Source organism: Trichinella spiralis, assembly GCF_000181795.1.
Source record: "Trichinella spiralis strain ISS 195 chromosome Unknown Scfld6, whole genome shotgun sequence".
NCBI classification, from domain to species: Eukaryota; Metazoa; Nematoda; class Enoplea; order Trichinellida; family Trichinellidae; genus Trichinella; species Trichinella spiralis.
This window is the reverse complement of record NW_003526945.1, coordinates 1,108,673-1,130,557: the sequence shown is the minus strand read 5'-3', so window position 1 is coordinate 1,130,557 and position 21,885 is coordinate 1,108,673. Positions and strand designations below refer to the sequence as shown.

Genomic DNA, 21,885 nt, shown 5'->3' with positions numbered 1-21,885 from the left:
GATTTTCCGCCATGAAAAATGATCAAGAATCTCGAATGTCGATTTTGAAAGTTGCATTTGAGATTGCTTGTAGTTGGAACAATTATTTCACTGTGCTGGCCGATTGGTTGCAGGCTACCGAAGCCCGAGTTAATGACATTGGTTACGTTACTACTGAAGAGGATTCGATCACCAAGCAGTTTGAAAAATTAAAGGTAGGCAGAATTGTACGCAGTGAATGGATTGTTTTAATGTAATGTTTTTTAATTTTAAGGTTTTGGAGAAAGAATTTGAAGAAAGCGGTAATCACTTGGAGAAAGTGATGCATTTTGGTCAGCAGTTTCAAAATCTGTTGTGTGATTCGGAAGCAGCTATTGTTGGCGAGCAGATGTCCAGTCACTCGAACCGATATCAAAAGTTGTATTCTACGGTTGAAAATCTGTCCGAATTGCTTTCTGAAATGAAGCAGGGCGTCTTATCGCTGACAGAGCGTATAGATGATGTTGACTCCTGGCTCGATGATTTAGCTGAACGCTTGAATTCAGTTCCTTCGATTGATGATATTCAAGTCGATGTATTGTCGAAACAAAGTCAACAAATTATGGTAATTTGATTGTTATTGTTAGTATTATTTATTTGTGTGGAAGTATTGTTTCTTGTTTGTTTGTTTATTCGTGGAACAAAACAAAAATATGGTATACATTTTTGTTCTAGAGCATCGCTGAAGAAATTTCACAGTTTCAAATTCGTGTAGCAAAATTGATGGAATTTGGACATGAAATGTGCAAAAACATGCCTGACGACGAAGCGGAAACAATTCAGCACAGGCTTGAATTGTTGCACCTTCGATACGCAGAATTGAGCGATACTGCGGACGAGCGGATGCTAGTACTGCAGGACGCTTTTTCTGCAGCATGGGAATTTTCAGCTGCTCATACTACTATGTCTGAATGGTTGTCGGCCGTAGAAGAGGATCTGGTTCAGATAGATGAAGTATCCATTTGTCATCAGTTGGAGTTGATTAATGTGAGTCGGTCGTCTGTTGTTTGTTTTCTTTGTATTGTTAATTTTTTTCTCTCTTCCTGAAAAAAACGGATTTTCTTTCCCATCAGATGGAAAAATTTGAATCCGTTACCACCGATAATAATTCTGTTTGATTTTCTGTTTCATTTTGTAGAATATTGAGAGCGATACCACTGAAATGCGTGAATTGATGGAAAAAATGGCCACAATGGGCGATAAATTAAACGACTTTTGCTCTAGCGAAGGTAAAGCAGAGATTTGCCGAATAAGTTCCCGAATCAAGTCTCGTTATTCGAACGTTTGCGAACAGCTTGAACAGTTGTGCGAACGCTCTTCCACAGCGAAAGAAGAATGGCAACGGGTATATATATATATATTTATTTATATTTATACATGTAGCATTGGAATTTTTGCTCGCACTGGTTGTTTCATTAAAAATTGTCTTGATGCACAACAGGTCATGGCTGCGTTGGACGGTTTGATCGACTGGCTAGAACCCGTTGAAAAGAAAATTAAACAGTGCGCGGTCTTTTCGGCCGATTTGAATATTGCCCGCGACACACTGGAAAGACATCGCACGTTGCAGGCTGACATCTTTTCTCAAAGGACCAGGGCTAATGATATACTGCTGCTGGGGAACAAAGTGTCGAAATTACTTAACCCGGACGATAGGCAGTTCCTCGTCGAAAAAATGGAGGTATGCATACGATGTTGTCGTGCTGTTGTTTGAGATTATTTTATTTTTACAACTTGTTGCTGTGTTGATGTTTGTGTAATTCATTTTTTGTTATAGAAATTGCGAGCATTGTCAGACGCTGTAACTGATTGCAGTTGCAGTCTGTTGGAACATCTGGAAGAACTTGTGGCGACGATAACCTGCTTCGACGAAGCTTACAAAGAGTTGGACGCTTGGCTGACGTCGGAAGAAAGTGAAGTTGAATGTATGCATCTTTTGCAAGACGATGGCATGCACGATATTGTGGAAGTGAATAAAGTATGTGTGCCCCCGCGCAGCGTGCGTGGATTTGCTTATTATTTTGTGACACTTTTTTTGTTTCGTTTCAGAGGATATGGAAAAACATTTCTGACGGTTATATCATGGTGGAAAAGTTAGAAAAATATCGATTGGAGGTGAAAAAGTTAGCGTGTGCAGAAGATGCTGCACGAATTGCTAAACTGACTAGCCAGTTGACGTCGCGTTATGAAAATTTGAAAAACACGTTCAAGATGCGAGCCGACGTGATAGAAAGGACCCAGGTGCACAGCGGCAAAGTGATATATCAGTTGGATGGCATCATGGAATCACTGAATGATTGTAAAGAACGCTTTAATTCAATCTGCAGTCGAATATCCGACAGGCCAGAATTGTTAAGTAGACAAATTGAGGAAAATATGGCATTGGTAAAAGATTTGGAAAGAAAACAATCCCTTTGCCATTCTCTGATTAACGGAATGGAAAGGCCGTCCGTCGGAGGAATCGATTGTGATGACGAAGTGAAAATGTTGTCTGACAAAGCAGATTTGATCGAGTTGTTGTCAACGGAATTGTTGAATATTATCACCAGTCACACTTATAAATTGCACGAGACGTTGCGCGTTGCGGGGTCGTTTTGGAATTTGTACGCTGCTTGCATGGAAAAATGGAAACCCATAGAGTCGCAGTTGTCCAGTTCCGAGTCGGCGACTTGTGAGGCTCTTTGTCTGGTCGATATGCGCGACCAGTTAATCCGCATGAAGGCACAGTTCAGTGACAAACAAGCCAGTGCCGAAGGTTGTGAGAAACTTGGTAATCAGCTGCTGAAGCTGGTGGGCGATGAATTCAAGTCGAACGTTGTGGAAACAGTAAGGCAACTGAAAACAACTAATCAGCGGATTACGGATTTGTTGAACAAGCGTGATCAAGAGATCGAATACAAATTGGCCAAGGCGGATTCGATGACTCTATTATCGGATGTATGTTGAGTATATATATATTTGTTGTATTCATTCATGTGAATGAATGTATCCGTCTATTTTTATTGTTGATTTTTTTTTCTTCAGCATATATTACTAATGTTGAAAAACGTGGAAGATCAAATTAACAGCTTCCAAGACATCAGTGACCAGTTGGAACAGTTGAATGAACAATTTCAGGAAGTGTTGTGCTTAAAAGATCAACTCGATGCTGTCACGGTACTTGTGGAACAGTTGAAACAGCTCTGCGAAACGTTCTGCAGTGGTTCGCCGGCGACGGACGTCTCGTACGCGCGTCATGCATACGAAACAATCAGCAGCCATTTGAAACTGCTGTATTCGATCGCGTCCAGTCGACATCAAGATTTGGAAAAGGCGCTGCTGCAGGTCGGCTGCGCGCAAGTCGCTCTCGATCAGATGATTAATTGGATAGAGAAGACGACGGGCACGGTGCACGAGTTGCGCTGCAGTCCAGGCGATATTAAAAGCGTCGACCTGCAGCTCGCTGTGCTGCGAGCTATTGCGAATGATGTTGCGGCTCATCGCGCAACTGTGGCCGAAGTGACCGACGCGGTGACGCGAAACCGTCAATTTCACCCTGACCAATCGTCCGAGCAGTCGTCGATGGCGGAGAAAGTTGAAATCATGCAGTCGAAATGGGACGCGTTGATGGCTAGTATAGATGTCAAATTATCCGAGCTCGAATATAGCAAACAGGAGACGTTTCGATTTTTGGACATGTTTGTCGAATGGCAAGTGTGGATGTCTGACGTGGAAAGTGCCATTTCCAACGGGCGTCATGTGGGCGGATTGCCGGACACAGCGAAAGAGCAGTTGGAAAAATTCCAAGTACGCGCGCGTGTTTAGTAGTTAGTGGTATTGGTGTATGATTATTATTTTTTTTTCTTCTTTCTATTCTGTAGCTGATTGTTGCCGACGTCGCGTCTAAGAAAAGCACGATCGACAGTGCGATCGTCGATGCACTTGATTACACGCGAGACAATAGCGCACTGCAGTCGCCGCTGTTCGCCGAAGTCCAAGCATTCGAGACGCGTTGGAAATTGTTGCAGAAACGCGTCGAAGAGCACAGCCAAAAGTTGGAACGGGCTTTGAAACAAGCGATCGAGTTCGACTCGTTGGTGACGGAATGTTCGTGCTGGCAACAACGGGCCGAGCATTATTTAAATAATTTGGAGCCCGCCTCTAGACTGAAAGCGAAATTGAAGACCCAAATGGAGCAGCATCTAACTTTTTGCGAAGAAATTGATACTCGTCGTCAGCAGATGTTGACGCTCGACAGCTGCGGCACACGTATGAAGTACACGTGTCGCCGACCGGACGCGACACTAATTAAGAATCAGCTGGCGACGATGTTGACCAGCTGGTCGAAGATCTTGACGCGCGCCGCCGATCGGTCCAAGCAGTTGGATACTGTTTCCCGCTCGTGCACGTCGTTCTTCGACCAACTCGAACAGCTGAATTGCAAGTTCGACGAGCTGCAAGACCAATTCCAGCAGTTGTTGGTGCAGCAGCACTTGTCGCCTGGTGGTGGTGGTGGATTCAGCGTCGAACACCTCGTCCAGGCGTTGGATCAGCTGTCGATGTTCCAGGGCCAGTTGAGCGCTTTGTCGGCCGATTTGGATCGAATCGCTGCCCAAGGCAGGCAACTGCGCGAGCACGCTATTGCCGAAGAGCAGCAGGTGATTGGCGACGCGGTCAATGCTGCCCGTGACAAGTGGAACGGCTTGAATGGCGCCTTGCTCGAACGTCAGGCTCGGCTCGAACAGGCGTTGCTGTTCAACGGTCAGCTCGAAGAGGCGGTCGACGTGTTGATGGTTTGGCTTCGTCAGGCCGAAGAGCTGTTGGGCGACGACGAGCGGGTCGGTGGCGACGTCGACACGCTGCTCGAGCTCGACGAGCGGTTGCAAACGTTGCGGTCCGGCTTGCAGAGCCGCGAATCCAGCATCGCTTCGATAAGGGGTATGCGACATGAATGTTCGTCGACCAATGAGCAACGGCAGCAGCAGCAGCAGTTGTCGGATTCGATCGCTAAAAAAGTTGACGTGATGCTCGAATTGTGGGATACGGTCAGTCGGCTGGTCGACCAACGACAAGCGGCGTTGTGCAAAAGTCGAGCGGACGCCGAGCGGTTGAAAACCGACTGCGGCGCTTTGTTCGAATGGCTTGCTCAGGCGGAGACGCGGGCCCGGCCGACCGAGCAGAATTGCGAGCGTCGAATTGCCGCTTTGGAACACTTGATCGAGGAGATCGACTGCAAAAGGGGTTCGGTCGACGAGGTGCTGGAGCTCGGCAGGCGAATACGGGCCGTTTGTCACCCGAAGGCGGAGAAACCTCTCGAACGGTGCTTGACGGCGCTCGAAGCCCGCTACGCCCAGACATTGCAGATGGTGAAGCAGCGTTTGTTGCGCTTGAAGTCCGATTTGGACCAGGAAAAGCAGTTGGACGTGGATTTGAAATTGCTGCTCGACTGGGTACAGAAAATGCAAGCGAAAATCGACTCGCTGCAGGACAACTTGCCCAGCTACACTCCCGGCACCGCAGATGTGTTGGATGAGCAGCACAGGAAGATTGTCGAACTGATCGAAAGTCAGCTAATGTTTGAAGTGTCGCTTCAGGAACGTCAGCGCGAAGTCGACGAGGCGACGGCCGATTTTAGAACCGTCGAAGCTGAACAACTGGGACTGGTCACCCCCGGCGCAGCTGCTAGTCGCCCCAAGAACGCCAGAACGGCTCAGCTGGTGGCCGCCTGGAGGAAACTCTGGCTGAGCTGCATTTCTTATAAAAACCTGCTTAATGAACGGCTACATTATATTATCGAGATGAAGCAGCTCACTGGTTTTTCCTTTGAAGATTGGCGGCGTCGCTACGTCCGCTGGATGGCGGAACGAAAATGTCGTGCTGTCGATCTTTTTAAGCGATACGATTGCGACGGGGACGGCCGTCTCACTTGCGACCAATTCCGAGACGCAATTTTGAATTCGCGCTTCAAGACCAGCAAAGCCGAAATGGACCTTGTGGTCGAGGCAATTGACCGCAATCAAGACGGCTTTGTGGATATGACCGAATTTTTGCACGCCCTGAGGGCAGATTCGGAACATTTCACCGATGACAAGAGAATAACGGAAGAAATTGCCAAGCAACTGAACTTGTGCAGTTGCAAGCAGAAATACCGAGTGGAGGAAGTTCGTCCCGGTCGTTGTTACAGGGTATGTTATGTTTTTATTTTTTATTGAACGAGAAGAGAATTCAATTATTTCTTCAGTTTTGATTGCTCAAACTTTTTTGGTTTACTTTTTCAGTTGGGTGAACGATTGAAGTTGGTTCGAATTTACCGTTCTACAGTGATGGTTCGGGTTGGCGGTGGGTGGCAAACTTTTCAAGAGTTTATGAGCAAAAATGACCCTTGCAGAGGTAAGAAAAAATTACACGCGCGCAGTTGACCAGACAGTTGACAAAGAAAAGAGAATTTATTTAAAAAAAACGTTGTGTTGTTGTTCGATGTGGATTTTTTTTCGTTTAGCAAAAGGTAGAACGAATCTCGAATTGAGGGAGCAGTTCATTTTGCCTGAAGGTGGCTCGCAAGCGGTCTGGCTGTTCCGAAGAAAAAATGTCAAACCGGAGAAGGCGGCCAAACTGAGCAGTGGCACATCGTACGGTCCGGTGACCAAAGTATGGCGCATTTTGTTCGGTTGATTACGGTTAAACCGTTTGTTCGTTCATGTGTGATGTTCAGATTCGTGAAAAAACCGAACGGAGCATGCCGATGTGTTCAACCGGCGGTGCTGTTGCTGGCAATGCGTCATCATTATCAGTAGCCGACAATGTCTGTGAAACACCGCCAGCCGAGCCTGCTTCTATTACCGGTAAGTTGGCAAGCAGTAAGTAGAAAATTGATTTTTAATAATCAACAATGTTGTATTACTTATTATTTTGGTGGTGATGGTGGTGGTGATTTGTTACCTTTTTTTTTTCTTCTCAGCCTGTGACGCTGGTGACCACTCGTCGTCACAAGCAAACTTACCAGCAAATACTGATGCAAGTGGTGTTACGTCGTCCCACAGATCGTCTGAACAAGAAATTGATACTGCTGAGACATCGAAACGACGGAAAGAACAAAGAACGTCAGCAGCAGCGTCATCACTGCAACCGTCGTCGCCGTCTCATCGAAAAAATACTACTACTACGGGGAGGGGTCGTCGTGGTGGGCGCAGTAGAAAGAATTTTTAATTTTTCATACAATTTTACGATTCTTGTTGTCGGTGTTTTTCGGGCTGGAATGTATTATTCATTCATTCATTCATTCATTAGGTGTACATGGAAATGATGAATAAGAAAATCGTTTATTGCACGTGTTCGTCGAATCGCGCGCGTGTTGTTTCTCTTCTACTTGTCCTAAACGAGCTGGTCTCCTTTTCCATTTCCATGCATCTCAGGGATTTTGAAAATTACCCTTTAAATGCTGTATATATTGTATATTGGTGTTTTCTTCTTTGTTTGTGAATCTGCTTCATTTACGCGAGCTACTGATATGTTTCTTTCAGAGATACACCGGTTGCAACACTGACTAATAATGAATGAATTGCTGTGTATATTTATTTGTATTATTTGCTTATTTGTAAATAAATTATTATTATCATTTTCTGTTTTTTTTGCCAGTTGTTGTTCATTGTACATATAATGAGCATTATAGAATCATTGCGTATTGAGTTGCATTTTATTTCATATTCATGTCTTATTTTATCCTTTCAACTGCGCATTGTAAATAAATAGGAAAAGCTAACGATAATGGAAGACAACAACACGACTGAAGATTTGTTCAAGCAGACGATTCTTGTGGAACGTATCACATCCAAACTCAAGTACATGAATGCGCAGTTGTCTGAAATGGCAGGCAAGTTATTTTCTTTTATATACATACATATATTTTTTTTTCAATTCAGCACTTCAGTTCTATTTGAATTGTTCTATTTATATTAACGATAATATTTGATTTGTATATTGATTGATTGATTGATTGCTTGTTTGTTTTGAAGTGAATGTCGAATGCTTTGTTTCTTTAGCTTGTGGTGCTGATTATGCGAACAAGTTAATTTCCACGTTCGGTCACTCGCTTCATAAGCAGCTTGAATTGTTCGAAAAGGAGATGATTGAATTGGAATTGTCGTCGACTGTTGAAAACACGCAAATCCTGCCACAAGATGATGCTGATGAACAAGCCAATTAAACAAACATACAATTATTTTTCGTATTTACTCTGTGTTATATATATGGTGTTTTTTTTGCTTTTATTTTTGTTCAATTTTTTTTCTCTATTCAAAATTTCACAATGAAAAGTAAAATCAAATGAAAATTGATGGAATACTATTTTTCACTAGCTGTAGTTCGTTTACTGGGTGAAAATGTTGTTTAAAAAAGATAGAAATTTTACAGTTGAAATTTTACTTTAAAATGTTGTGGACGAATTTTGTTTAAACTGATCACCGTAAGTTGAAAGTGATAGATATATTTATTGTATTGGTTTATCGAACGAAGCGACGAAAATTGCTAGTTTTGAGACGAACATTACCGACATGAGCTCCGACCGAGAGTTACTCGACAGTGCTTTGCTGAAACAGGGCGAAGAAGCGCTTTTGGAAATGGTGGACGAGAAATTGCTGGTCGGCATGCCTGAACAGAAGATTTTGCCGGGGTGCTCGGAAGACGAATTTTTGCTGCAGATGTTCAAGAATATTCCATCGCCACCTCGACCGTCTGGAGCAGTTGTGAACCGCTACTTTACGAAAACGTTCAACGGAGTCGACAAGCGTACGTTGAACAATGCCAGAAAAATAATCGGTCCCGGCGGTTTCACTGTCCGAGCGATAGAACAATTTTCTGGATGCAAAATCCGGCTGAATGGTGTGGATGCATCGTCTTTACGTGCCGACCTGTCTGTCGTGGATTACGAAAATGTCTCCGCTTGGAGAATCGAAGCGGCCAAACAGTGTATCGACTTTTTGATCAATCGACCACCCAGTGGAAGAAAGGCAGGCGACAAAATTCAGTCTCGACAATTGGCGAAACGTACTCTGTTTCCAAAGAACCACGGTTCCCCGGATACTGTCAAGCCAAGCCGTACCGGCAACGGTGGTGGCGGCGGACGCTGCGGTCACTGCGGCCAGTATTTTTGCTAATCTGAGACTGATTGGTGACGGACCGCTTTTGCTGTGCAACAACAAATTGTGTCTGTCTGTCTGTCTGTCTGTCTACTTGTGAAATTCATCTTTTCCGACAATTTGCCACACCCACTATAACTCGTTATTTCTTCTTATTCATACAGCCAAATTCCTACTTTATTTTTTGTCTGTTACTTTCGTCCAACTCATCCGTCCATCCCCACCTGGTCTGTCATGTTGGACAGCTGTTTTGTTGAACGACGATAAAAATTTATTTTTCAATGTAGCACTAATTTTTTTCAAAATTTCTATATCTTTTTTAAATTATCGTGTAATGATAATTTGTTCATTGCCAATGATTAATTATTGTTATCAAAAGATTTGAGCGAGATTATGAAATTATTGCCAAATTGTACCTGCATAACTCAACATTTTACCGTACTCTTAACTTTCTTAATGATTTTCGTTGAAAATTCTTTTTTTCTTCTTTTTTTTGTAACTTGATAGATATATTTCACATGTTCGAAATACTATATATATAAATAAAATAAGTTTCGATGTTTGGCCTATTCAACAGTATATTTATTCTTATGACTACCGCGTACAGTGACGGCGTCTACTAGCAGCAATTGTAAATAGCCTTTTAAATTTCGAACAGTTTTAGGATAAACCGGTATAGCTTTAGAAACAGCCGGCGTTATAGAGGTTTGGTTTTGGCACTTTGTTTGCAAATTTTTGTTTTATTCTTTACTTTGTTTATAATTGTTTCAACGTTTACTAATTCATACATGTAAATGCATATATAGATGTGTATGTATAACAACTATAACAGTTAGTTGTAATATCGTACAAACTGATCAAGTCGCTTTTACAACCATTTCATTCAAATATTGTATTGTTAATTAAAATTTGTTGACATAAAATGAAAATGTTCCAAAATTTTATCTTTAATTTGCTGTATCATTTCGATCAAATTAAATTGCCAATCAAAATTGTCTTTTATCATTCTTTTTTCCGTTCTTTCGATTTATTAATTGGTATTTTACTTGGGTTTGCATTTACTTGAAGAATATTTGTTCTCATTATTATTTTTTTTTGAAAAGTAGCAAAAGATTTGTGTGCTGGAAGATGGCGTGGAAATTTTTCTTTAATATTGCGTTTTGTTTATTGTTTGCTAACTTAATAACGCTTGACAGTTCAAAGTATTACCTTTTTACTTGCAGATGATGTAAATAAATTATTTGAAATTTCAGAATTTAATGTCAGCAAGTAACGCTAGTGTGATTGATCGATCAGAAGACGAATTTGACAGAAAACTTAGCCGATGTCTTTCTAACGCAGTTGTCAAAATTAGCGGCGGTATTGGTCTGGGAATATTGTTTTCGCTCTTTATATTTAACAGTATGCAATTTCACTTCCTACTAAATTATTTTTCAAAAGCAACCATGAATGACCGTTCTGATTTAGAACGCACGTGGCCTGTTGTAATGGGTACTGGTATAGGCATTGGGATGAGTTATTCGGATTGTAACAGTGACTTCAAGCGAACTGCCGTTAATAATTCAATATCTCTGCCATCTCAAATACAAAACTCGAATACGGTATTTCATTTCTGTCTTTTATGAGCTCATTTATTACACACTCCAACGCAGTTGTGAAGCGTTTTTTTATTTTACTCATGAAGTTCTGGAACGTAAAAACTTCCATTTTCCAGTACACGTGGTATTTTAATAATTTTTCATTTTTTTAGAATCCAACCAGTTCTAGTGAAGCTGCATAAATGCGTTCAGCACAACTTCAAATATTATACTTTTGTCATATTTGCTTGACATGGCAGTTTACTTGATCTCTGTTTCTGTTTCATAATGTCTAACTGCTGGGGTTTGATTTTGATGATGCCGAGTGGAAATAAACTGCCATTGGTTTTTTCGTGTTATTTAAGAAAGTAGGTTTTCTAAAAATGTCTATATTTTAATGTTACCACCTCTCATATTGATGTATTTTTTTGTTTACCGGTGAATTTTCATCCACTTCAAAGGTGACATTTTCTGATGAAGTAAAACATTACACCGTAGAATAATAATTCAAAAGTCATTCATGAATTTTATTTCAGATTGTTCAACATAATTTTATCACTATGCACGAATGATAATAATAATAATAATAATAATGATGATGATGATGATGATAGTAATAATAATAATAATAGCGATTGTAGTGAACCTGAAATCAATGCGATGAGAACTTTATAATATTAATAAATTTCAGAAAAACTACCAGTGCATAAATTATATTAAGTGTTTTTTAGTAATGATTATTCGCTGTAGCTGAGCTATCGGAAAAATCGGTGATAGAACTGCAAAGAATAGTCCGCTATATCTACTAACAGGGAATATAGGGCGATAGATAACATTAAAATTGGCGAAAAGAAGTCTGCTTGGGAAATCCATCCGAGGAAGCAGTACAAAAACGAAGCCATCGTTAAGCCTAAAAACACGTAAATAAAAATAATATGTTAATTGTGTACAATCACCATATTCAATTTCTTAGAATAGCAAGTGAAAATTTTTACATGAAAATTTACGGCGATACGAGCAACCTTACTCTCTATCTCCTTTAATCTATCTGATTACTTAGAAAAACTTCTTTTCACAAAGCAAATATATACGTGTAGATATTACCTCGACCATAGCAAAGAAGCCAAGTATCTTCACTAATTTCCACGATGTAATTTTCAAACACTCCAAATCGCACATGTTTCCCAGGTTCAAAATGTTCATGTACAAATGATTCTTCAGTACGATGTCGCTGCAAGGATCCACTGAGTACGGTACACGACTGGTTCATCCAATGAAGACCTACGTAAATTATTATAAAAAACGCTCCAATTTATAAATGAGAAAATATATACTGGAAGATCCGATTGATTTCATAGGAACGCCGACCAGAGCTAAATATTCGCTCCAGGAAAGGTGAAAAAAGTGTATTCTTCCTTGAATTCCACCAAAATTCACGCTCAACCAGACCGTACTCTTCTCATCAGATAATTTTTTCTGTCGATTTACTGCTGTTCTCCCTTTCAGCATATCCAAAACACCCAATGACTCAGCTGGAATTATCGGACCTGCTGTAGAAGCGCTTAAATCTGTCATAATACTTTTGACGTACACAGAAGGAGAACGCCCTATAAATGACTTTCTATAAACATGCAGAAACAATTTTTCTAATTTTATATGAATGATCGATGACTGAAAAACATAATGAACACTTTCTTATCGCACAATTTCCAAAGTGTAACAAAATAAATACTAGAAAATAATTTATTTTGAATCGCTCATATACTTTGCATATTGAACAAATTTACAAACTGAAAATAAGTGCCTAAGTTTTAATAAATTGCATCAAACTTCGTAAAAAACCAAAAGCAACAAATGCACAAACACATTTCAAAGCCGCAAGCAATTAAATTCATCGCAGAGTCATCGACTACGTCATATAGAAATGATAGTATAGAAAAATACCCTTTAATAAACATTCAACTAGTCAGTTAAGTTAGGTAAAATTTATAAATAATATTCAAACAATCTTAACGCTGTTATAAATGTTTTTCCTTACCAGCATATTTTTCACCCATTGATCGAATAAATCTAGGTGAGAAACGATACTCTTTCACTTTCAAGTAGTAATGGAGAGAAGATAGAATAACAGAGATAATCAAAGCAAATTGAATATAGGACTTCAGTCGGAAGGCCATGACAGAGATACAGAAAAAATTCAACTGAAACTGGATAAAAATGTTACAAGCGATGATCAAATGTATAAATCTAAGAAATAATAGTAAGCGGTTTTTGTATTTTAATGATATTAAAGTACAAATGCAATGCTGACCTATAATAATTTTTTCAAACTGAAATTAGTGGAAATTTTTAAAAATTCATTAAAAATATATGCACAATCAATTTCATATAACTATTTAAATAAATATAATTTGAATTATTCTTTTGTTTTCATTCATTCACTTTGAAAATGGTTCACTACAGTAAGTAGCGCTTTATTTATTCAAGTGATATTAGTGATTAATGTAGTTTCAATGTGAGAAGTAAGTTCTTACTTAAATAAGCTTATACAATATTTTTGGAATAATTTGTGAAAATAAAATTATTTTTTCATCCCTGCAGAGAGTATTCTTATGATATGTGCTATATGTAAAATAAAAATGATATTGACTAGTTTTATTTATAATTATGCTCGAAAATTGATGCAAAACCAAGCATTCATTTTTCTGTCTTTAAATGCGCTCATTAATTTTTATACCTTCTGATAGTATATTTAAATGCAACCCAGAAAAAAATCGCTTTTCTTTACGCTTGCAATTCATTTTGCTTTTATACTGTATTAGTGTCATCATGATCATTTCCTTGTTAAATAAATGTGCTGGCGGAAGTTCGTTATTCTATAGTTTAGTAAAATTCCAATTTTGTTATCGTAGTTCTATGATTCATTTTTTGTTTTCTCTTGACGAATGTGTAACCGTCGTACTTTTGTGTTTACTGAACGGTTTTGAAACATTTCTATTATTTTTTTGTTACAATGCATCACACTCATAACAATGCACTAGACATTTACTTTAACAGAATATGCAACTTTCTTTGGTTACATTTACAATAAAGTTTTGTTACTGCTACATGGTCAATTATCGATTTTCACATTTATTGATAGCATTTACACTTTTAGCTGTCTTCCGCCATGTCAAAACCCATTCAAGTGTTGCAACTCTATCCCGAAAAGGAACTTGTATTTAAAGGTATTTTTCACTGAGATTAATAAGTTCAATAATCGTGCTGTTTAAATTATTTATCAATCAATTTAAGCACGCTTATTTTTTATTAATTAATAATCTACTTGTTTTTTATATTTTGTTTTACTTTGCAGATTGATCAGTAATAATTTATTATTGGCATATTAAAAGTAAGAAAATGATTTAATACTGTCATGTTGAATAATAACAATGAAGTCTTGTTCATTTGAGTTCTCATTTGATGAAAAATAATTTGATTTTAATTTTTATTCATTTATATGACTTGTGATATATGCTTGATTTATCAACTTTTAAAATTAGTTTAACGAAGGTTCGATTTTAGTTGTTAGATTAGCTGAAATAATTTCGCATACGTTATATTGAGAGAGTCAGAGAGAACATTTCATTAAAAAAAGTTTACTTTGCATGAAGTAATTGGGATATCATAAATATTTTTAAGAAGTTGAAAATATATTTACAGTCTTGGTGAAAATTTGATTAGGTTTGCTCCTACACATTAGTATTAAATTGTTCATATTTTTGGAGCTGTAAAACTGGAGATCCAAAGCAGTGGAAAAATTTAATGGATTTTTCAAAAACTCGTTACGCACATTTTATTTATTCTATCAAAATGGTCAGAATTATTTTTATTTTCAAAATCAGAATAATAATTCTGTTTTGAATCCTTGTTTGTATAATTTATTCGGCCACAGTTTTGAGTGAGATTAGTGAAGGTGATTCATTTTGGTATGCATGCTAATCAGTGCTCTACTATTGATTTGTTAATTAACTCTGTCGATTGTTATGCTTTGCTATGTTTGCCTTCGCCTGATTTGGCCATCTGTATAGCGAATTTTATTTTGAGAAAATTTATTAAAGTTCATTTCAATATCAAGTGAACAATAAAATATTTTTTAATGATTAGCAGTTTTGAGGTTTTGAATTTTTTTAAATTTCAAACATATCTTAGGCCCGTTTACAAAAGTAGTAACGACAACGTTGCAGCTTACAAATCCTACTGACAAGACTGTTTGTTTCAAAGTTAAAACAACAGCACCGAAGCAGTATTATGTGCGTCCAAATAGTGGGATAGTATTATCAAAAAAAACAATCAATATTTCAAGTGAGTTGGAGTTTTGATTTTGAAATAAATGAAGCTATTTGTTATTTTGGCAAACTAGTAATGCTGCAACCGTTGTTGCACGACAACCCTGCTGAATTGCGTCATAAATTTATGGTTCAGTCTGCTTTTATGCCGGAATCAGGGTGCAATTTAGAAACAATAGTGAGTCGTAAAAAATTGCACACCCGTCTATGTATCCGTATGCTGTAGAAACGTTTACTTTAACATTGTTTAGTGGAAGTCTGTACCAGATGGTGGTTTCATGGACTCGAAGTTAAGAGCAGTGCTGTTGCCCGTGAGTGAAGTAAGGCGGAGAAGATTAAGGATTTCGTATTTGCTTTCGTATACTTTATATTAGGAAGAAGTGGAGGATTTTACTTCAGACTATCAACAACATTCATCATCGGTTTGTGAGTTGAACATTTTTTAAATAGCGACGAATATGCGAGTATTTCAGAGCAGCGGTATTGAAGCGGAGTATCGTAGTTTGCTTGACCATTCGAAGAAGTTGCAAAGTCAACTAGATACTATGCATATTGAAAATCAAGCTCTAAGAGTACAGAAGATGAATTTCAGCAGTGTTTTTGCCTCATTTTAATAGTTTTCATTTCTTTTTTTTTCTTAAGCGGCAACTTGAAATATTGAAAACAAGTTCAAGTGAAAATTTGATTAGATCGAATAATACGCAAGAAGATGGCATGAATATGGTCGCAGTTATTGGTGTGGCAGTGGTTGCAGTTATGCTCTTTCTATATTTATGTCGGAGCATTCTCTGAGACAACGAAAACGCCATACATAAAAGCGTCGACAAGGACACATTTTTTTCCTGTTCACCTTAATTTATTCCTTTTCTTTGTCCCTTATTTTAATTTGCATTACAATTTCATTTCATTATGGAAGAAGAAAAACGCGATTCTGTTTGCAGTTTTGATTTCAGTTACTTAAATGACCACCAGTGTTTTTTATAGTAATAGAGACGATGCTTGTGCTTATTTTTTGTTTGGGGTTGATGTGAATGTTTTTATTAATTTTTAACAGCGACAGATGTTTTTCCAACAACATCCAAAAAACACTGATTGTGTATATTTTTTCTTTTTTTGTTATCTTCCATAGATGTTTTTCAGTCTTGAGACCGTTTGTTTTTATCCTTCTGTAAAATTCTCGACTGTATCGTATTCCACATTTTTATGACTATGAAATTTCAATAAAGCATGCGTTTCCATCAAAGCAGCATATATTACATTTTGTGGGAGAATTTTCTTTTTTTTTTTTTAGTTCAGGATACGAACGCCACAAGCATGCAGATGACGATCTGTGCTTCGTCACTAGTATGTTTTGTTTTGTTTTGTTTTTTCTTTGCAGATTTATTTAACTTTATTGCTGTTTTTTTGAAATATGGCTTTTTTAGATTGTATAGGCGGTGCAGAAATTCTTTTTACAGAAAAGACCAGTGCCCACACGGTAATAATATTGAACGTCCAATTGAACTGTACTAAGAATGTTGGTTGAAGAATGTTAAATTTTTCCATTTTTTACTTGATTAGCTTTATAATATGACTTTCAAATGAAAATAATTTACGAAAGATGCTTATTGGGGAAATTAGTAATAATTCAACTCTACATTTCTAGTGATGGACACGTGAAATGGTAATGAAAATTTGCCTCATCCACTGGTAAAACTTTATGCAATGCAATGTGTATTTATACCGATGCGAACAGTTAATTTAACGTGATTCACAAACAGAGAAGTAAGGACTGAATTCTTTTTTTTACAAATTTATCTGCACAAACACAGATAGTATGCAAAATGTTCTTATTCAATTGTCATTAGCATTTGTTCAATGAAATCAGTTTTACCTTCCACACACACGTACTTGATAACTATTTCATCAAATTATTCATCTCCATATTTATACATCATTGAACAATGATATGTAAATTTGCATTGGAATATTTTTTATATCACAAATTGCCATAATTGCTTAGACTAATTTACTTCATATTTTGTACTGATCAATTAATTATACGTTGCTTCTTTTAAAAGATTTGCAAAATTTCATTTCATTTGCAAAGCTGTCAATAAAATAATCGTTTTCATGTTGTTATAATTAATTAATTAGGAAAACAATTAAACTTTTTGCAAATGAGTAACGTTAAAACTGTTTGACTAAGATTTGTAATTGTGCCGTGATGTTCAGAGTAATTCCAGTAATTTAACCGTCAATAACATTTACATAATTTTTCAGTTGCTCAACATTTATATTATTTCAACACTTTTACAAGGAACCTTTTTTGAGCATGTTAAATAAAAATGTAATTTTGTTTCAAAAGAGAACATAAAGCAAAATTGAAATTGTCAAAATAAACAGCTGTTTATGATCAAAGCGTACAAATAAATATATGCGCTTCAGTTAAGCAAATTAAAATGTTGTGAACAATTATTATTTATTGTTAAAAAAATTTCCCAGTTATCAGAGAGTTGAAGTTTAGTCGTTAAGCGAATGAAAATTGACGGCAAATTTAATTATGCGATGTTAATGTTGGTTTTATTTTTCAAAAAATACGTTTGATGTTTTCATAATTGAGTAATTTTGATAAACTTTCTTGGCATATGGAATACTGAAGAAGTATTTGTTTTTGCGCGCTATTGCTGAATTGAGGTATCGAAATGCTTACAAAATATTCATCTTTAAAATATTCTTTGTGCATTTTTATTATTGTGTGCGCTGTAGTATTTTCAAAAAAAAAGAAAGAATTTGAAAAATGGTAAAGCAGCTAACAGATCCACCGGTGATTGAGCAGTGAATAACATTTTAAAATTTCAACAAAATTGAGCAAATTTTTGAAGCGGCTATGCTTTAATGCGAAATTTGCATCAATCTCCTAGCTTATTATTTTATTCATTGGAGGAGGATGATGTGTTATGGTTTGTTTGTTTGTTTTTGTTTTTGAAGTGCTTCCTTTGTTATTTTCTTTATATTAAATATTTCATGCTTGTAAAATATTTATAAACAACATTCCAACAAACAAACATATTTATTGTTCAAGTATTTAATATGAGTATGTTGTTTTTTTTCCTGGTTCATGTTATTGTAACCAAGTTCAATTCATTTATTAGAGTGTGCCTTTTTTAATATGTTTCTTCAAAATAATGTTGGAAAAAAATTGAAATGTGTGAATAGTAATTCCGTATTTAAATTGAAATTTATCGTCGTGTTGTTTCAGAAGCAACGGCAGCGCTTTTTTTGCAGCAAAGTTGTAGGAAGCCTTTGCGTAATTCCGGATTGATAGCACTGAAAATGAGTACGAACGTTGCCATGTTCAAATAATCCGCTAAAAATGTCACTATGACAACAACATTGGCAACATCGTCGCTCAGTTCGATAAAATCTATAGTCAGTGGCATCGTTTGAACAAAAAATGTTAAAATTATTAAATAGCTGAGACGTTTTGTGATGACAGCTTCACGTTTAAGCTGCGCCGCGCGTACAGAATTCCCTGTACTTGGTCGACATAAAATGGCCAACAGTGCGCCGACGTAAAATCCTAAAGAGGCGTAGCTGAGGATGGTTAGCAATATTCTGTGAGCATAGCTGAATGTTTCCATCACGTATGTGACGTCAACACACGTGGCCACAATTAGCACATCTTCCGGTATTAGGGCGGCGCTGACCCAACATCCGACCACATCAATGGCTATGATAACTCCAACTAATCCAATTAGACCCCACGCTGTTTTCAAATTCATCCTGCTATAGATGCGGTGAGATGTAACGGCGACAAAACGATCGAACGAAATCAATGCTGGAATAGCTACCCCCAGAATGTCACATCCTTGATAAATTGATACGTAAAATGCTTGCGACATGCACTGCAAAGGATGCAATTCATACAGTGGTGCAGTAGATATTACAAATCTTCTAATGGCTGAGCAGATGAACGCAAATCCAGTTAATATGTTTGACATGGCATAGGCTAAAATATGCATACATTATTTGTAGTATTTAAAGAAAGAAATGCATTGTGTTTATAATTAACATCATATTAATAATATTTGTTTATAAATAATTTTGTACTGGCAAATTTGTTCGCATGTATATGTTATTTTTTAATGCATCATTATTAATATGGTTGTACGTCGAAGCGAAGAACATTTTTCTGCACACTACTTTAATTTATCATTTCTGAAATGTTAATCAAGCATTATTCAGTGTTCGATATCAAATTTAAACATAGAACATTTACAAGAATATGTATTTATTCTTTAAAAATCTCAATTAATCAGTAATTTCAATTGAATAAGTCATACTTTATTGTTCGTTTGAAAGCAAAACTTATTCTAATTGAATCAATTTTTGCACGAAACTTCCGGTTGTTGCCACACTGTTGCGTGAATAGCTTTAGTTTATTTGAAAAAATACCAATAAAAAATAATCGTGCGAGATTACATTAAAATAATTATTGAATTTTTGGAAATAAGTATTTAAAAAAATTCTTAACATATTTGTGATATTCAATATTTTTTAATATTCATTCAGTGAAAATGAAAACTGCTTTCATTGCTGTTTACGAATGAACATTGAAACAACTGCTAAAGTTTATAAACTTTGGAAACGGTAGCAAATTTTTTAAGTTCATTTTAAAAGATGAAATCAAAAAGGACGCATAAAATTTCATTTTTTAAATGTTGTCATTGATTTGTCATTGAAATCTTTTCTACTTCACATGTACACTAGTACCAAACTTCCATAACTCATTTCATTACCATTAGCTGATTAATCATTAATCGACAATTAAATAAAATGCTGTTTTGTTTGTTTTTTTTATTCACAATAATTTCATTCAAATTTTTAGTCAATTAGTAAAATTAATTTGTGAAAATACTTTCAGTATGTCACATTAAAAGGATATAAACAGATATGAAAATAATCAATCAATCGTTGATGATAATCAATTGATAAAAAATGTGCGAAGCGAAATTTGGTTATAAAGCTATGAAATAATATTGCAAGATTTTGAAAATTAATAAACCACTCATAACACAGGGTACCAATAATATGACATAGATGGAAAACTCGTATTATTATTATTATTATTATTATTATTATTATTATTACATGCCTCCTTTAAAAATAAACTTTGCTAAGTAAATTACTCTTTGTAATTTTTTGAAACATTATTGTTTCAAAAAACAACAAGTATATTTTATTCTTATTACTTATATAAATTTATTATCTGCCATTTTTAATATCCAGGAGAAAAATCCAAAGCACAGTTGTCCGTATTAAGTATTGATGAAAATTTATTAATAATATAAATAGCTTTACCTGCGACGTATAAATATGAAACCCTTTTTTGTAGTTTGTTTTTGATGATAACGTACAGTAAGCAAGAATTTGGAATCAGAGCGATTAAGCCATACACCAAAATAATGTAATCATGAAATCCAAGGGAATAGTGTTCAGATTCTGGACGCACTTCTGTCGCGTTTTCTGAAAAATTCAAAATTTCCACTGAACTGTTTCTTGCCATTGCTGCATATCTAAATTTTCATGATGAATATCGTTTTCAAAGCACTTCAGTTAAATAATTTATGCTGCTGAAAATGAGAGAAAGAAACAAACATGTTGCATTAGAAACTCTACAATATGATTAACGAAATAGTAATATAAATAAAATATTATTGCATATAGTATTTTTTAAAATTTCCTGGTGAAACTGAATTCCAATTTATTAAAAATACATAACTAGATGAATATTTTGATGCTATACTTATAATACTATGCTTAAACTGTGATAATTTTCAACGCTGTATTTATACGATGTATAGCATGAATGCCTGAAAGTTTTACAGCAATATTATAACAGATAACACCGACATCATTTATGAGTGTGCTTTTTATATTAGAAATTAATTGAAATTTTATGAATAAAATTTAAAGAAATACAATTTTCCATTTACGGACAGCTTAACTAACTACTGGCATAGTGTAATTGCGATCCCAGATTAGCATGTGTGATACGTTGAAAACTTTTTATTTCAGTTAAAATTTCTTTTAAAATGTTAACAATCATAAATGAAAGAGACTGACTTTTCATTACTGATTAATGAATAAAGTTTTACGGAAAATGAGTGGATTAAAATGGTCTCAGTAAAATAACAGGACAGTTTATAAAAGTAAAGCAATTGAAATGTGCTTTTAGTTGGAAAAGTCTGTGAAAACGATAAATTATTGTCTAAGTATTTAATTATTGGATGTTCATTTAATTAATTAATTAATTAATTAATTACTACTTTAGTGTCTATTAATGTATTTTAAAATGTATAGAAGAACGTACGAATAATAATGACTAATTTTCTCTACTCATAAAGATAAAGTCAGGGCTTCCAATGTTGGCAACGTTGTACGCATTTTTCACTGGCATGTCATATTCATCAATATCACTGCATATTAATTTTATTTCTGTAATTCAAAGTTTTATTGATTCGTACGTTTCAGGTTGAAATTTCAGCCAATCACAATAGCAAGCACTAAATGTTCTTTCTAAATGAAAACATCCTAAATGAAATGAACGCATCGTTTCATGAAAGTGTTGCGAATCATTGAATTTTATTACATACATGCACGCATCACTTTGAGAAATTACTTGCCAGCTGAACTAACTGATCTTAAAAAATTATTAAAATAACGTTCTTCATTTATTTTTTTATTCAGCAGAGTTATCATTGTAAATTATCATCGGCGGTGCGTGTTTCAGCATTTGTTCATAGTTGTATTTTTATAGACTTGCGCATGAAATGTATAGATTACCGTTCAGAATTCCTTATATAG

General features: G+C 36.1%; 7 protein-coding genes across 7 annotated transcripts in view; 4 read left to right on the top strand and 3 right to left on the bottom strand.

Annotated features, from left to right (window-relative positions):
* Tsp_07976 (putative calponin y domain protein) overlaps window positions 1–7,203 on the top strand; it is a 36,638-nt gene extending 29,435 nt beyond the window's left edge. The window contains exons 33-44 of the mRNA XM_003373330.1: window positions 2–194; window positions 254–583; window positions 694–1,005; window positions 1,157–1,247; window positions 1,815–1,996; window positions 2,068–2,955; window positions 3,043–3,804; window positions 4,470–6,182; window positions 6,276–6,387; window positions 6,497–6,645; window positions 6,710–6,839; window positions 6,956–7,203. Coding sequence (XP_003373378.1) covers window positions 2–194; window positions 254–583; window positions 694–1,005; window positions 1,157–1,247; window positions 1,815–1,996; window positions 2,068–2,955; window positions 3,043–3,804; window positions 4,470–6,182; window positions 6,276–6,387; window positions 6,497–6,645; window positions 6,710–6,839; window positions 6,956–7,203 — 5,110 coding nt within the window. The remainder of the gene's footprint in view (window position 1; window positions 195–253; window positions 584–693; window positions 1,006–1,156; window positions 1,248–1,814; window positions 1,997–2,067; window positions 2,956–3,042; window positions 3,805–4,469; window positions 6,183–6,275; window positions 6,388–6,496; window positions 6,646–6,709; window positions 6,840–6,955) is intronic.
* A 1,343-nt stretch (window positions 7,204–8,546) lies between these two features.
* On the top strand, window positions 8,547–9,149 carry Tsp_07975 (putative polyribonucleotide nucleotidyltransferase). The gene has a single exon (XM_003373329.1). The coding sequence runs from the start codon at window positions 8,547–8,549 to the stop codon at window positions 9,147–9,149; it is 603 nt and encodes a 200-aa protein (XP_003373377.1).
* A 1,241-nt stretch (window positions 9,150–10,390) lies between these two features.
* Window positions 10,391–10,911, top strand: Tsp_07974 (conserved hypothetical protein). Its single transcript, XM_003373328.1, has 2 exons — window positions 10,391–10,732; window positions 10,882–10,911. Exons 1-2 carry the CDS (start codon window positions 10,391–10,393, stop codon window positions 10,909–10,911), a joined length of 372 nt encoding a protein of 123 aa, XP_003373376.1.
* Window positions 10,912–11,463: 552 nt separating this feature from the next.
* Tsp_07973 (putative sigma 1-type opioid receptor) lies at window positions 11,464–12,885 on the bottom strand. The gene is made up of 4 exons (XM_003373327.1): window positions 12,747–12,885; window positions 12,043–12,315; window positions 11,813–11,989; window positions 11,464–11,618 (listed from the first exon to the last, which is right to left on the bottom strand). The coding sequence occupies exons 1-4, from the start codon at window positions 12,883–12,885 to the stop codon at window positions 11,464–11,466; spliced, it is 744 nt and encodes a 247-aa protein (XP_003373375.1).
* A 675-nt stretch (window positions 12,886–13,560) lies between these two features.
* Window positions 13,561–16,548, top strand: Tsp_07972 (vesicle-associated membrane protein-associated protein B/C). The gene is made up of 11 exons (XM_003373326.1): window positions 13,561–13,578; window positions 13,866–13,935; window positions 14,900–15,013; window positions 15,054–15,214; window positions 15,288–15,356; window positions 15,411–15,458; window positions 15,510–15,632; window positions 15,679–15,789; window positions 16,333–16,380; window positions 16,415–16,434; window positions 16,461–16,548. The coding sequence occupies exons 1-11, from the start codon at window positions 13,561–13,563 to the stop codon at window positions 16,546–16,548; spliced, it is 870 nt and encodes a 289-aa protein (XP_003373374.1).
* Window positions 16,549–18,257: 1,709 nt separating this feature from the next.
* Tsp_07971 (selenocysteine-specific elongation factor) lies at window positions 18,258–20,584 on the bottom strand. The gene is made up of 2 exons (XM_003373325.1): window positions 20,380–20,584; window positions 18,258–19,027 (listed from the first exon to the last, which is right to left on the bottom strand). The coding sequence occupies exons 1-2, from the start codon at window positions 20,582–20,584 to the stop codon at window positions 18,258–18,260; spliced, it is 975 nt and encodes a 324-aa protein (XP_003373373.1).
* Window positions 20,585–21,403: 819 nt separating this feature from the next.
* On the bottom strand, window positions 21,404–21,631 carry Tsp_07970 (conserved hypothetical protein). The gene is made up of 2 exons (XM_003373324.1): window positions 21,546–21,631; window positions 21,404–21,497 (listed from the first exon to the last, which is right to left on the bottom strand). The coding sequence occupies exons 1-2, from the start codon at window positions 21,629–21,631 to the stop codon at window positions 21,404–21,406; spliced, it is 180 nt and encodes a 59-aa protein (XP_003373372.1).
* Window positions 21,632–21,885: the final 254 nt, after the last annotated feature.

Excerpts from the sequence above, each read along its gene's own strand:
- Tsp_07973 (XM_003373327.1), bottom strand. The coding sequence starts at position 12,885 with ATGGCCTTCCGACTGAAGTCCTATATTCAATTTGCTTTGATTATCTCT. Across the intron at positions 12,316-12,746 it reads AATGGGTGAAAAATATGCTG|GGCGTTCTCCTTCTGTGTAC; the intron begins GTAAGGAAAAAC and ends AGTCATTTATAG. Across the intron at positions 11,619-11,812 it reads GCTTCTTTGCTATGGTCGAG|GCTTAACGATGGCTTCGTTT; the intron begins GTAATATCTACA and ends ACGTGTTTTTAG.
- Tsp_07974 (XM_003373328.1), top strand. The coding sequence starts at position 10,391 with ATGTCAGCAAGTAACGCTAGTGTGATTGATCGATCAGAAGACGAATTT. Across the intron at positions 10,733-10,881 it reads AAATACAAAACTCGAATACG|AATCCAACCAGTTCTAGTGA; the intron begins GTATTTCATTTC and ends TCATTTTTTTAG.
- Tsp_07971 (XM_003373325.1), bottom strand. The coding sequence starts at position 20,584 with ATGGCAAGAAACAGTTCAGTGGAAATTTTGAATTTTTCAGAAAACGCG. Across the intron at positions 19,028-20,379 it reads TTCATATTTATACGTCGCAG|CCTATGCCATGTCAAACATA; the intron begins GTAAAGCTATTT and ends TGCATATTTTAG.
- Tsp_07970 (XM_003373324.1), bottom strand. The coding sequence starts at position 21,631 with ATGCGTTCATTTCATTTAGGATGTTTTCATTTAGAAAGAACATTTAGT. Across the intron at positions 21,498-21,545 it reads CTGAAATTTCAACCTGAAAC|TGATATTGATGAATATGACA; the intron begins GTACGAATCAAT and ends ATTAATATGCAG.
- Tsp_07975 (XM_003373329.1), top strand. The coding sequence starts at position 8,547 with ATGAGCTCCGACCGAGAGTTACTCGACAGTGCTTTGCTGAAACAGGGC.
- Tsp_07972 (XM_003373326.1), top strand. Across the intron at positions 15,014-15,053 it reads GTATTATGTGCGTCCAAATA|TGAGTTGGAGTTTTGATTTT; the intron begins GTGGGATAGTAT and ends CAATATTTCAAG. Across the intron at positions 16,381-16,414 it reads CGATCTGTGCTTCGTCACTA|ATTTATTTAACTTTATTGCT; the intron begins GTATGTTTTGTT and ends TTTTCTTTGCAG.